The sequence below is a fragment of the Molossus molossus genome, unplaced genomic scaffold, assembly GCF_014108415.1.
Source record: "Molossus molossus isolate mMolMol1 unplaced genomic scaffold, mMolMol1.p scaffold_m16_p_6, whole genome shotgun sequence".
NCBI classification, from domain to species: domain Eukaryota; kingdom Metazoa; phylum Chordata; class Mammalia; order Chiroptera; family Molossidae; genus Molossus; species Molossus molossus.
In genome coordinates, this window is record NW_023425399.1 from 38,769,878 (window position 1) to 38,785,507 (window position 15,630).

The window sequence follows — 15,630 nt, forward strand, 5'->3', positions numbered from 1 at the left end:
GCCAGAGATGCAAAATGTATGTAATACACATACTTAAGTCCTAGAAAGATGGGAAAGTGATGCTTACAAAATTGGAGGTGATTAAGGTTATTGAAAGACATCATTTTAGGCACATTTTGTTTCAGTAGGAGCTTTTGTATTGTACAAATAGTTTGCTGTGATATAATAAATTTTTTGTGTATTTGTTTGTTTTTTTAACCCTTGCTTCTTCCTTTGCTTCTGTGTAAATTGAGTTTACAGATGTAGACATTTTGGAAGAGAATACAGATTTTTTGGGTTTAGCAGGTTTATGGTAACCTGTTCTCATTTCCACATATGTATAGTTTACAGTAAAACATTCCTACCAGTCGCATCAGCAAGCTACAGCAGGGGCAAGTGTCTCCCTTTGCTGGGTCTGGCATTTTGCATCTAATAAATTCACCTTGGAACTAATCCATCTGTCTTCTTGGAAAATATAAAGTTTGGAAGAGGACTGCTCCTATTCATGGCAATGTAATAGTTTGTTTTATGCTCTTGGAGTTGTGGTTATAAACATAAAAGCAGCTGGCAATAAATGACTTTATGACAGCTATTTCCAAGGTATAATGAAGAAAACAAAAACAAAGTGATTGCTTATAATTATAGTGCCTGGGTGAGCTTGCACAGTGCACTCCAAACACTTCATTGGCCATTTCTATGTGAACTCATCCACAGTCTTCTTTTATTGACCTTGACCTTCAGGTTATTTATCTTTGGGAATGAGACATGCACTGTTAGTATTTGCATTTTTCAGTGTAATTTGTTAAGGCGATCGTATCCTTTTGTTTTATTGATCCATGTGGTGTGTGTGTGTGTATGTGGTAGAATTATTAGCTCTTTTCTACTGTTGAAGAGATTTTTACATTGAAAAAAATTGGGAGAAGGGTGAGCAGTTTGTCAGTATTATTATTGTATTATAATAACTTATAGTTGTATGCAAAAGTACAGCCTGAATGCCATATCTACTATTATCCCATTGTCCAAACCAAGTCATATATATTATGAGTGGGTCAAGGAAAATGCATCCCTCCTTAGTGGAGGAACTGCAGTATCACATAGCAAAGGGTGTAGGAGAAGCAAGAGTAAAGACTTGGGGAAAACAATGGAGTATATAAAAATAATATGTATATATTACATTGAAATGAGCAATGCCCATCTGTTTGCCACCTCAGTCTCTTGCATGCTCTTAGAGTTAGGTATGTCACAGTTAGAGAAATATTCGACTATTCTGCATTGTGGATAACGGGACTATGGCACAACCCACTGTGCTGACAGCCTAACATCTGAAGACAAAGAATGGTACCCTGAATTTTACTGATGCACATTTTCTCACATTCTAACTTCTTTTGAAGCTGGATGCCTCTTATAAACTGGGATGTTTCACAGTCAAGCATAGTTGTGATGAGGTTTCACTGGTTGTCATTCCTGGTAAATTGATCCTTTTGACTTTCAACCAACCAATTAGCCAATTATGGGCCATTTGAAGAGGAGGTGTGTGTCTTGGATGCTGTCTGAAAAACTTTTTTGGCAATGAAGAAGAAGCCAGCTTCAAAACTTTAGACAGAGTGTTATGTTAGAGGTGTGGAAGAAAAGTTGAGTCAACAGTAAAGCACTCATGAAAGATTGGATCAACAGCACCTTTCTTTTTTTAAAAAAAAACCTTTTTTTTTTTTTTTATCCTCACCCGAGGACATTTTTCCATTTTTTATTCAGATAGAGTGGGAGGGAGGGAGAGCGAGAGAGAGAGAAACATCGACGTGAAAAGGACACATCGAGTGGCTGCCACCCGCATGACCCAACCAGAGCCAGAGACAAACTGCAACCAAGGTACATGCCCTTAGCGGGAATCAAACCCTGGTCTCTTGGGACCACAGGCCGATGCTCTAACCGCTGAGCCACGGCACCTTTCTTGAGAACACTAGGACACAACTCTGGAGAACTTATATCAATTATTCTATTTTGAAAAGTGATTCAGAAGTATTGGACTCTGGATGTAAGGGATTTTTAGGAAAATTTAACCAATTTATCTTCTTTTTGTCTCCATTCTAGGGCAAGTTGTGACTTAAAAAATTATCTAAATAAATCCAAAATAGCAGTTTTAATAAGTACACCCTAAAAACCCTAAAGGATGAGAAGACACTTGTTATATTTAACTAAAGAGCTTCCTTTTTCTTTGTGGCCCAGAAACTTCAACAAAATAATAATTTTTTTTAGCAATCAATAGCTTCTTCAATTTGGTGAAATGTGACACATAATAAAAAGCACTTCAATAAAAGATATATACATAGCACTCTTTTGCTTGAAAATAATGGAAAATCTCACTAACACTGACTAAACAATAAAAAGTTTTGGCTTAGCAATGGAGAGATTCTAGAAGTTGGGAGCACTTTACAGTTAGTTTACAATAGCTTAGTGATGTCAGTATTCTCCATCTCTCTGTTCTTGTGGCTGAGAAGAATGTGTGCTGCTTACTTAGGTCAAGCAACACCTTCCTCTGAAGCTGAGGGTGGAGTCAGTTCTACTCAGATCACAAGTCTGCTGCACAGGCAATAGGTAGATGACAATGACCATACATTAAGAGGAGAGGAAAAAATTCCCACTTTGCAGGAATGTATGAACCAAGAAGCAAGGGTGAAGCAAAAGCAACTGAAGGTTATGATGTTGGATTGCCTTGTTTTTGAGATATTTTTAGGGTTAAGACAAAGAAGGCAGAGGGATATTTCCTTTCTTGCTGTCAAATTACTGAAATGGGTTAAGCAGAGACAGACATGAAAGAGGACGGCAGACACAGTGCACAGCCTTAAGGATTTGTATTTTAACAAATCTACTTTGAATGCACATCCTGGAATAAGGAATATCTTCTCAATCTATAATATTACGAAGGAAAATTCTCTCTCACTCTTCAAGTCGAATAATTATTCTCCTGCCCTCCTTGCCAAGAGAGCAAATGCATGCTGATTTGGGGCTGGATAAAAGTCAAGTGCTATGAGGCAGTTTCTGATGGCTATGCTCAGACCTGATTAGCTCAGAGTCTTCTTGCTCCTTAGCCTTGCTAGAAGGAGAATCTGGAGCCTATAAATTAGATTGGTGATGTCATTCCCCAAGTTCTACAGGTGACTAAGTTATGGGCACTTAAAATAAACCAGGCTAATTGGCCTGAGTTTTGGTACAATCTATCATTCTTCCACAGGAGAGGACTTTTTGGGAGGTGGCTATGTTAAATACAGTTTTGAAACAAAGAAATCCCATGCTACTCACTTTTGGTGGCTCCATCAGAAATCTATTATGAGAAAGAGCACAGACTATGTGTCATAGTTGAGCTCCGTTGCTCTCTTTTTTCTCCTCAACTTTTCTCTCTTTGTCTCTTTGTCTCATGAGTAATAACAAGTGATTAATGGAGGAGATTTAGTTTGGAAGAATTATATGCAAAAATGTGATGTTTTACATGAAATAATTTTCCATAATATTGTATTTCCATCTCTGCATTATCATTGCCTTTTTGTTTGAATTAATGCCAAAGCTACCAAAGTTACCCTACATTACATGTCTGTTTGCCTTCACATTCAAGGCAAAGGTGTCTTTTTCAGATGAAGCTATTTGCCCTTGTTAAAACAGACATGCATTTGGTACATTTAGACTTAATGATTAACTTGCATGATTGGTTCCAAGACAGAGCTGGGAGCTGAGGCAGATGAAAGTTGCCATTTACTGTTCAGTAGGTTCTCTCTTCTGCTAGAACTGATAGGAGAACCACTCATATGACTGAACCAAAAAGGGAAGCAGAACAGAGTTAACTCAAGTTACTTCCCCCAAAAGCAGATTCAGAGACAGAGTTTAGGGTTCAGGATGTTTATCAAGGTGTGCCCTTGGGATCAATACCTGAAGAAGAGATGGGAAAGAAGAAAAAATGGCCAGAGGGAAGCTGGTAGGTCCATCTATGTTGCACTGAATTGAACCAAGATGAGCCAAGGCCTCTATACTCCTCATTAGTTACTGGATATGGACTATCTTGGGGAGGGGCATGAACTTCAGTGATATGACTCTTTACATCTCAGGCAATATTTGAAAAGGCAATCTCTGACAGCACTGCTGGGGTCTAGACCATGAATAAGGGGGCAGTTGTTCTTAATCAAGGTGATTTTACCCCTTATGGGATATTTAACAATGTCTGGAAATCTGTTTGATTGTCATGGGTGGGACAAGCTATTGGCATCAAGTGGATAGTGTAAAGATGCTGCTAAATATCTCAAAATGAACAAGACAGTCACCAACAGCAAAGAATTATCAGATCCAAAATATCAATAGTGCCAAGGATAGGAAGCTCTCTACTCTAGGGCAACAAATCCCCCCTTGAAGTGGAGTCTGATGGGCATCATGGTGCCCACAATAGGAATCAGCATTAATGGAGATATTACTACATGTCAGACACAATGCTCTACGTTACTTACTCCCCTGAATCCTCCCACCGATCCCTTGAGGCAAGTCTCACAATCATGAACTGGAAGGTCACCATGAAAGAGGTTAAAGTGGACTTGCTTGTTGAGAACAGTGTGGTATCTTCTAGCTTTCATTTGATGGCTCTGTGTAGGAGTTTTCAAACCTCTTTCTTTCTCTACTTCAAGCACAAGGAGGGTTATGTTTGTGTTTTCAGTCTACTCCCATGAAATTCCTGGGGCATGAACTCCAAAACTCACCTCTACTTCATTTAAAAGACGCAGCGGAATATGAGTGAGCATAACATACATTATAGGAATGACTCTGACTCCTCTCTAATTTGTATATTTTTAAATATGTTTTTATTGGGTATTTTGATAGAGATAAAGGGAGAGAAAGATAGAAACTTCTGAGGGAGAAACATCCATACTGCCTCCTGCATGCCCCCTACTGGGGATTGAGGCTTCAACCTGGCATGTGCCCTAACCAGGAATTGAACCAGAACGGCTCAGTCCATGGGACAACACTCCACCACTGAGCCACACTGGCTGGGCTCCAATGTGTATTTTTAAGTAGGCCATTCCTGTACTCTGAGTGATTATGATTAGTAACAATTTGCTTATTCTAGCTTGCAGTTGATTTCACACTGAGAACAAGACCTGTTGATAGTCCCGGTGAATGCCTATAAAGAGATGGCAACATTTTCAGAATTCACTTCATACTCTCTCTTCATGGTTCTGATTCACTGAATGGATTAAGTTATTCAAGAATATTCTTCAGCCCAGCTAGTGTGGCTCACTGGTTGAGTGCCGACCTATGCATCAAAAGGTCACGGGTTCAATTCTTGGTCAGGGCACATGCCCAGGTTGTGGGCCCAATCCCCAAGGGGAGGCATGCAGGAAGCAGGCAGTCAATGTTCTCTCTCATCAATGTTTCTATTTCTCCCTCTCCCTTCCCCTTTCTCTAAAATCAATAAAGAAATATATATTTTTTTTAAAAAAGAACATTCTTTAGATCTTATTGGCACCTCAAGAACTTTATGAATCAAAGAAATAACTCACTAATTAGTTATAAAATAACTTCTATTCCATTTCAGAAACTGTCTTATTTTCTTGATAGACATACAAGCATGTACCAGTAAAAGAACAAAAAAAATCTGTCATTTTACACACATGTAGGTGAACTTTGAAGAGTCAATTATTATTCTGTCTAAAACAATATCACATACATTGTGACTTTTTAAAGACAACATCTTTGTAAATGGAATGAGCATATAGTTTCTATAACATTACAGAAAATAAAATATAGTATACATTTAACTTAAAAATATAAAAAAGTGACATATGTTTTATTATTATTGAATTCAGTCAGTAATAATGATAATTATTACAGTAAATAACAACTTCAGTTTTAGATTCTATAATGAATTCCCATGGCACAATTATATATGGTGGATGTTATCATCCTTAATTTCAATTAAAAATACAAAGACCAGAAAGATGAAAACAACTTGATTAACTTCACACAAAGGTACATTAATAGAGGACATTACCATGCTCAGATCACATTCTACTGCTAGAAAGTCTAATTTAGAGTTAATTATATATTTGTATTTGTTCATTTACTCTTTCAATCTAATTTTTTAAACACTGCTGAGCAAAATAGTGTCCATATCAGTTTGGGCTGCTGTGACAATTTGCCTTAGAAAGGGCAGCTTAAACAAACAAACAAAAATATCTCTCTCAGTCCTGGAGGCTGGGAAGTCCAAGATCAAGGTACAGAGGATCCAGTGTTTGGTGACGACCCTACTCCTGGTTCCCAGACAGCCTTCTTCACATTGTACCCTCACATGGTGAAAAGCTGGGGGTGCCAACTCTCTTCCTCTTATGAGAGTATTAATCCCATCATGAGGCTCCACTCTCAAGACCTAATTTGGGAAAATGTTTAGTTCATAGCATACGGTATAAGCAGTGGTGTGCCAGTAAATGTTTAAAAACTGACTTAAAAATATAAGTATGTGTGCATATCCTTTTATTTTTAATTTTACTAATTAAAAATGTATATTTATATTCATCAGGGATTTTTGCCTATAATTTACTTTTTTTGTAGTGTCTTTGTCTGATTTTGGAATTAGGATAAAGCTGGTCTTGTAAAAAGTGCTTGGAAGTCTTCCTTCCTCTTGAAATTTTTGGAATAGTTTGAGGAGAATGGGTGATAATTCTTTTTTGAATGTTTTCTCGAGGTTTTTTTTTTTGTAATTGTTGCTTAAATTTTATTAGTTGTTATTGGTCTATTCAGGTTTTCTACTTCTTCCTGATTGAGTTTTGGAAAATTCTGTTTCTAGGAATTTGTCTGTTTCTCCAAGTTTGTTCAATTTGTTAGCATATCATTGTTTATAGTATTTTCTTACAGTCCTTTGTTTTTCTGTGGTGTCAGTAGTTACTTCACCTCTTTCATTTCTGATTTTATTTATTTAGGTCCTCTCTCTTTGTTTCATATATTATGATGAAGTGGGATTAATTCTGGGGATGCAAGGCTGGTACAATATTCACAAAACAAAAAATAGGATACATCATTTAAACAAAGTGTATGATAAAAATCACATGATCATTTGAATGGACTCAGAAAAAGCATTCAACAAAATTCAGCACACATTTTTAGTAAATACTCTCAGAAATGTGGAAATAGAGGAACAATACCTTAATGTAATACAGGCCATATACAAAAAATCTACCGCCAATATCATACTCAATAGGCAAAAACTAAAAGCATTTGCCTTAAGAACAGGAACAAGACAGGGATGTCTACTGTTACCACTCTTATTCAACATAGTACTGGAAGTTCTAGCCACAGTGATCAAACAAGAAGAAAAAATAAAAGTCATAAAAATTGGAAAGGAGGAAGTAAAACTGTCCCCTTATTCACCATTATTCACATGATATTGTACATAAAAAACCTTATAGAATACTCCCAAAACTACTAGAGTTGATAAATGAATTCAGTAATGTCACAGGATATAAAATTAACATCCAGAAATTTATGGCATTTTTACAAACCAATAATGATCTCGCTGAAGGAGAAACTTAAAAAACAACCCATTTTACCATTGAAACAAACAAACAAAAAGATATCTAGGAATAAACTTGACCAAGGAGGGAAAACACCTGTACTTGAAAAACTACAAAACATTCTAAAATGACATAGAAAAACACACAAACCAATGGAAGCTTATACCATGTTAATGAATTAGAAGAATCAACATAATTAAAATGTTCATACTACCCAAAGAAATCTACAGATTCAATGCAATCCTGTTAAAATATCAGTGGCATATTTCCCAGATCTAGAACAAATACGCAAAAATGTATATGGAACAAAAAAAGACCCTGAATAGCCACAACAATCTTAAAAAAAAAAAAAAAAGTAGGAGGGATCACAATACCAGATTTCAGGTTATACTACAAAGCCACTGTTATCAAAACAGCCTGGCATTGGCACAAAAGCAGACACGTAGATCAATGGAACAGATCAAAGAACCCAGAAATGGACTCAACCCATTGTGCTCAATTAATATTTGACAAAGGAGACAAGAGCATACAATGGAGTAAAAACAGTCTCTTCAATAAATGGTGTTGGGAAAATTGTTCAGCTACATGTGAAAAAAAAAAAGAAAAGAAAAGAAACTAGACCACCAACTTATACCTTAAACTCATAATGGATAAAAGACTTAAATGTAACCATAAAAATCCTAGAAGGAAATGTAGGCAGCAAAATCTCAGACATCTCACCTAGAAGAATTTCACTGATACATAGCCCTAGGGCAAGAGAAACAAAGGAAAAAGTAAACAAATGAGGCTGCATCAAATTGAAAAGCTTCTGCACAGCGAAAGAAACCAAAATGAAAATAAAAAGGGAACCCATTGCATGGGAGAACATATTTGCCAATAATACATCTGAAAGAAGGTTAATTTCCAAAGTATATAAAGTAGTCATACAACTCAATAAGAGGAAGAAAAAGAATCCAATTAAAAAATGGGCAAAGGACATGAATAGACACTTCTCTAAACAGGACCTACAAAGGCCAAGAGACATATGAAAAAAAGCTCCACGTCACTAATTATCAGAGAGATGCAAATTAAAACCACAATGAGTTACCACCTCATACCTGTCAGAATGGCTGCCATAAATAAATCAACAAACAAATGCTGGCAAGGTTGTGGATAAAATGGAACTCTAGTGCACTGCTGGTGGGATTGTGACTGGTACAGCCACTGTGGAAAACAATGTGTAGTTTCCTCAAATAATTAAAAATTTCCAGACTTTGTAATTTTGCTGCTGGGAATATATCCTAAGAATCTGGAAACACCAATAAGAAATAATATATACTGCTATGTTCATAGCAGTGTTATTTATAATAGCAAAGATCTGGAAACAGCCCAAGAGCCCATCAGTAGATGAATGGATAAAAAAGCTGTGGTATATTTACACAATGGAATATTATGCAGCTGTAAAACAGAAGGATCTCTTTCCCTTTGAGACAGCATGAATAGATTTAGAGATTATTATGCTAAGGAAAATAAACCAGGCAGAGAAAGACAAATATCACATGACCTCACTTATATGTAGACTCTAATGGATAAAATAAACTCATGAATAAAATAGAACCAGAAACATGGAAATATGGAATAGACTGACAAATCTCAGATGAAATGGGTAGGGATGGGGGGCCAGGAAGAGATTAAATAAAGAATTTATATGCATATAAGCACTGCTCATGGACACAGACAATAGTGTGGTGAAGGTCACAGGCCACCTATAGTTGTGGGCCACTGACCCACAAGTATAGTCTAATGTGAACATTGATTGATATTTTCAGATTTGAAGCCATTAATATTATGACTTATGGAGTTTGGACAAGATACTCAGTAATATTTCTACCAGACACACAGGATAGACATAAGTAACCTCAAGAACAGACATAATAGTAAGATGTGGCAATATAATTAGGAAGTGATGAGATGATTTCTGAATATTTGTTTTAGATATTACTTATTTCATTACAGGTTTATGTAATTGAATTTCTTACTAATAACTATGTATAACAATTGGTTCACAAGATTCCTAATAATTTAATGGTTGGCTCCTGTGTGTTGGTATGAGTTCTGGCAAGGAAAAGTTTTCATTGAATCAAAATACCTTGTTTCTGCAATGTCTCCTATTCAACACAGTAGGATTTCAGAGCTCTGACTATGTCAGGGCACCTAATTAACAAGGAAAGGAGATGTCAAAATAAATGGTGTCGGGATTGGGCAAAGTTCTTCCTTTAAAATTTACTTTTATTTTTGTGGTTTATTCACAGGCATTTCCCTGCATTTCAACAGGCATTTATGGTAAGTGATCTAGATTTTGATACTATTTGTATTTCTTTATTTTGCTGTTGAAGGCAATACTAACAGGAAAAATAAGCGATTTTCAAGGGATATAGTTTGCTGTGACTTAAAGAGATTAAAAGTCAAGGTCAAATCTCACTGAGGAATCTCAAGAGGCTATTTACATATTCTTTTGTGATCTTGAACATTGTATTAGATACCATGTATAAGGATTAGATACACTTTGGCTTAATGTCTTTTGTTAAACTAAAAATTTTGCTCTAGTAGTATTTGACCTCTGATAATGTCTTTTTTAAAAACAAAATCATCAGATTATGGTGGGCAGGACCAAAGGAAGGGTGAGTGCATGAGAAAGTGTGCTAGTGTGTGAGAATGTGAGTGGATGTGAAGGTGGACGACTAAACTAGTGCAGCACAGAGACACAGAGCAGAAGGTTCCTGTGCTGTGTACAGGAGCAGCTGGCTACTGCAGTAAGTGCCTCTTCAGAGCACTTCTCCCTGGGCCATGAGGAGGTCCCCCCATTTGAAAGATCCTGGGTCTTCCCTGGGAGGAGGCAGTGGTTAGCGGCTAGGGCCCAGCAACCTGAGCTCACCAGTGCACTTGGTACCACTGGACCAGTGGACACCCTGTGTCAACACAGACCAGTGCATAGTAGAGCTGTCAAGGTGCTGGTTGCAGGAACCGAAAATGGCCAGGAGCCCAGCACCATCCCCAAAGCAGTAGCCTGATCAGAGTCGAGATATACACCCAGCAACAGAGGCTGGGGAGCAGACATCCATCTCCAGGCAACAGAAGCACAGACCAGTAGCAGAGAACCATCCCCAAAAACTACAACAAAGGATGAGCAGGAGCTGAGCCCCATTGGGCAGCAGAACTCCCCAGCCACCAGTGGCAGGACCTGGGGCTCCTTTGGGGCCTGTGCTACACAGCTGCCCACAAGAGCAGTGGAGAGCTGGGATCTATAGTGGCCTGTGTGACCTAGCAGCCCACAAGACCAATGCAGACCTGGGGATCCAGAGGGACCTGTGAGACCCAGCGGCCCACAAGAGTGGTGTGGAGCCAGGGTTCCAGATGCACCTGTGTGACCCAGTGGTTTACAGGATAGATTTGGAGCTGGGTTCCCAGAGGGGACTGTGCAACCAGCTCCCCACAGGATCAGTGGGAAGTGGATAAAAAATTCAAAGCAATTGTTTTAAGTGTGCTCAAACAATTTGGTGAGAACTACAAGCAACATAATAAGATTTATGAAGAGCTCACTGGGAACTACATCAGCTTAAAAAAAGAGATAGAAGCTATGCATAAGGAGTTGGAAGCTATGCATAAAATTCAAAAGGAAATAAAGAATGACATAGCTGTTATGAAAAATACCTTAGAAGGGTTCAATAGTAGATTAGAAGAAGCTGAAGGCCAAATTAGCTACTTAGAAGACAAGGTAGAGAAAAACACCCAAATAGAGCAGCAAATGGAAAAAAAAAATGTTTTAAAAGCAGGAGAATTTAAGGGAGCTGTGGGACAATACAAATGTAACAACATTCGCATTATAGGGATACTGGAAGGAGAAGAATATGAGAAAGGAATAGAGAACCTGTTTGAAGAAATAATGACAGAAAACTTCCATAACTGGTGAAGGAAAAAGTCACACAAGTCCAGGAAACACAGACAGTCCCAAGCAAGATGAACCCCAGAAGACCCACAGCTAGACACATCATAATAAAAATGGCAAATATTTAAGAAAAAGAAAGAATCTTAAATAAAGGAAGAGAGAGACAGGAAGTTACCTACAAGGGAGCTCCCATTAGACTGTCAGCTGATTTCTCAATGGAAACGCTGCAGGCCAGAAGGATGTGGCATGAAGTGTACAAAGTAATGCAAGGCAAGGGTGAATTTACCACCACCAAACCAGCACTGCAATAAATGCTGAAAGGACTGTTGTAAGAAGAAGAAGAAACAGAGAGAGAGAGAGAGAGAGAGAGAGAGAGAGAGAGAGAGAGAGAGAAACATAGGTATAAAATTAAAATGACAATTAATAACTGTCTATCAATAATTACCTTAAATGTAAATGGCTTGAATGCTCCAATCAAAAGACATAGGGTAGCTGATTGGCTAAGAAAACATGACCCATAAATATGCTGTCTACAAGAGACTCACATCACAACAAATAACTCACAAAGAATAAAAGTGAAGGGATGGAAAAAATGTTTCGAAGCAAATGGAAATTTAAAAAAAAGCTGGTACAGCAATACTCATATCTGACAAGATAGACTTCAAAACAAGGGCCATAATAAGAGACCGAGAAGGTCACTACATAATATTATAAGGTTCAAGTCCACAAGAGGATATAACCTTGTTAAACATATATGCACCACATATAGGAGCACCAAAATATATTTAAAAACTTCTGGAGGAATTCAAGAGAAAGATCAATAGCAATACAATCATAGTGGGTGACTTTAACACACCACTGACACTACTGGATAGATCTTCTAGACAAAAAATTAACAAGGACATAGAGTCCTTACAATACGAACTAGATCAGTTGGACTTCATTAATAGTTACTGAACATTTTACCCCAAAACTGCAGAATATACATTTTTCTCAAGTACACATGGGTCATTCTTAAAGATAGACCACATGTTAGACACAAAGCAAATCCCTACAAATTTGAGAAGATTGAAATCATATCAAGCATCTTCTCAGATCACAGTAGCATGAAACTAGAAGTCAATTACAATAAAAACACAAAAAAACATTCAAACAGTTGGAGGCTAAATAGCATGTTATTAAACAATGAATGGGTTACCAATGAAATCAAGGAAGAAATTAAAAACTTTCTGGAGATCAATAAAAACAAACATACAACACAAAATCTATGGGGTGCAGAGAAAGCGGACCTGAGAGGGAAGTTCATAGCAATACAGGCCTACCTCAAGAAACAAGAAAAACTCCTAATTGACTTTCTAACCTACCACTATAAGAACTAGAAAGTAAACAAAAAGAAAAACCCAGATTAGTATGAGGAAGGAAATAGTAAAAATCAGAGCAGAAATAAACAACAAAGACACTAAAAAAACAATCCAAAACCAATGAAACAAAGAGCAGGTTCTTTGAAGAGATAAACAAGATCAATGGACCTTTAGCCAGACTCACCAAGAAACAAAGAGAGAGAAACCAAATAAAGAAAATCAGAAATAAAAGAGGAGAAGTAACAACACCACAGAAATACAAAGGATCATCAAAACATACTATGAACAATTATACCCCAACAGGTTGGACAATCTAGGAGAAATGGACAAATTCCTAGAAACACACAGCCTCCCAAAACTGAACCAGGAAGAGATAGAAAATTTGAACAGACCAATAACAACAAATTGAAGATGTAATTAAGAAACTCCTAGCAAACAAAAACCCAGGCCCGGATAGCTTCACAGGGGAGTTTTACCGAACATTCAAGAAGATCTAATACCCATTCTTCTCAAACTATTTCAAAAAATATAAGAAGATGTAACACATCCAAACTCATTTTATGAGGCCAGCATAATTCTAATTTCAAAACCAGCTAATGACACAACAAAGAAAGAAAACTACAGGCCAATATCCCTTGTGGGCACAGGTGCCAAAAATATTAACAAAATATTAGAAAATTGGATTCAGTAATACATCAAAAAATTATTCATTATGACCAAGTGGGATTCATCCCAGGGAGGCAAAGATGATACAATATTCACAAATCAATAAATGTTATACACACATAAACAAAATGGAAGATAAAAACTATATGATCATATCAATAGATATTGAAAACTCATTTCACAAAATTCAGCACCCATTTCTGATAAAAATTCTCAACAATGTGGGAATAGAGGGATCATATTTCAACATAATAAAAGCCATATATGAAAAATCTACAGCCAAAATCATACTCAATGGGAAAAATCTAAAAACATCCCCTTTAAGAGCAGGAACAAGACAAGGATGCCCACTTTCACCACTCTTATTCAACATAGTACTGGAAGTCTTAGCCACAGCAATCAGACATGAAGAAAAATAAAAGGGATCCAAATTAGAAAGGAAGAAGTGAAACTCTCATTATTTTCAGATGGCATGCTATTGTACATAGAAAACCCTAAAGACTCCATCAAAATTTACTAGAATTAATAAATGAATTTGGCAAAGTAGCAGGATACAAAATTAAAGCCAAGAAATTGATGGCATTCTTATACACCAATGATGAACTCATAGAAAGAGAAACTAAAAAAATAATCCCATTTGCCATCCCAGCAAAAAATTTAAGATACCTAGGAATAAATTTAACCAAAGAGGTGAAGGACCTCTTCACAAAAAACTAGGTCATTGAAAAAAAAAAAAAAAATAGAGGAAGATATAAAAAAGTGGAAGCACATACCTTGTTCATGGATTGGAAGAATTAACATCATTAAAATGTCCATACTACCCCCAAACAATCTATAGATTTAATGCAATCCCCATCAAAATACCAATGACAAATTTCACAGACCTGGAACAAGCACTCCAAAATTTATATGGAACCAAAAAGACCCTGAATAGCCACAGCAATCTTGGGGGAAAAAAAAAAAAAAAGTAGGAGGCATTATATTACCAGATATCAGGTTATACTACAAAGCCACTGTAATCAAAACAGCCTGGTAGTGGCACAAGAACAAACAGATCAATGGAACAGAACAGAGAACCCAGAAATTGACCCAAGACAATATGCTTAATTAATATTTGACAAAGGTGGCAAGAGCATACAGTGGAGTCAAGACAGTCTCTTCGATAAATGGTGTTGGGCAAATTGGACAGCTACATGCAAAAAAATCAAGCTAGACCACCAACTTACACCATACACAAGAATAAATTCAAAATAGATAAAAGATTTAAATGTAACTCATGAATCCATAAAAATCCTGGAAGAAAATGTAGGCAAAAAATTTCAGATCATACGCAGCAGAATTTTCACTGATGCAACACCTAAGGCAAGAGAAACAAAGAAAAAATAAACACATGGGACTACATGGCACAGCAAAAGAAACAATCTTCAAAATGGAAAAGGAACTCACAATGTGGGAGATGCATCAAATAAGGAATTAATTTCCAAAATAGATAGAGTACTCATATAACTCAACAAAAGGAAGACAAAGAACTCAATTAAAAAATGGGCAGAGAAACTAAATAGACACCTCACCAAACAGGACATACATATGGCCAAGAGACATATGAAAAAATGCTCAACGTCACTAATCATCAGAGAGATGCAAATGAAAACAACTATAAGGTATCACTTTACACCTGTCAGAAAGGCCACCATCAACAAATCATTAAATAACAAGTATTGGTGAGAGTGTGGAAAAAGGGGACTCTAGTACACTGCTAGTGGGAATGCAGACTGGTGTAGCCACTATGGAAAACACTATGGGGTTACCTCAAAGAGTTAAAAATTGAGCTGCTATTTGACCCAGTGATCCCACTTCTAGGAATATACCCTAAGAAGCCTGAAACACAAATCAGAAAGAATATATGTACCCCCATGTTCATAGCAGCACTATTTACAATAGCTAAGATCTGGAAACAACCCAAGTGTCCATCAGTAGATGAGTAGATAAAAAAGCCATGGTACATGTACACAATGGAATACTATGCAGCAGTAAGAAAGAGAGATCTCCTGCCCTGGCCGGTTTGGCTCAGCGGTTAGAGCGTCGGCCTGCGGTCCGGAGAGACCCGGGTTCGGTTCCCGCTAAGGGCACGTACTTCGGTTGCAGTTTGTCCCCGGCC

At 37.1% G+C, this 15,630-nt stretch overlaps 1 protein-coding gene across 1 annotated transcript in view; it reads left to right on the forward strand.

Moving 5' to 3' along the window:
* The window catches only part of MACROD2 (mono-ADP ribosylhydrolase 2), a 2,341,201-nt gene that overhangs the window by 1,594,693 nt on the left and 730,878 nt on the right, over positions 1-15,630 (forward strand). The window contains exon 7 of the mRNA XM_036245484.1: positions 9,812-9,842. Within this exon, the coding sequence (XP_036101377.1) occupies positions 9,812-9,842 (31 nt within the window). The remainder of the gene's footprint in view (positions 1-9,811; positions 9,843-15,630) is intronic.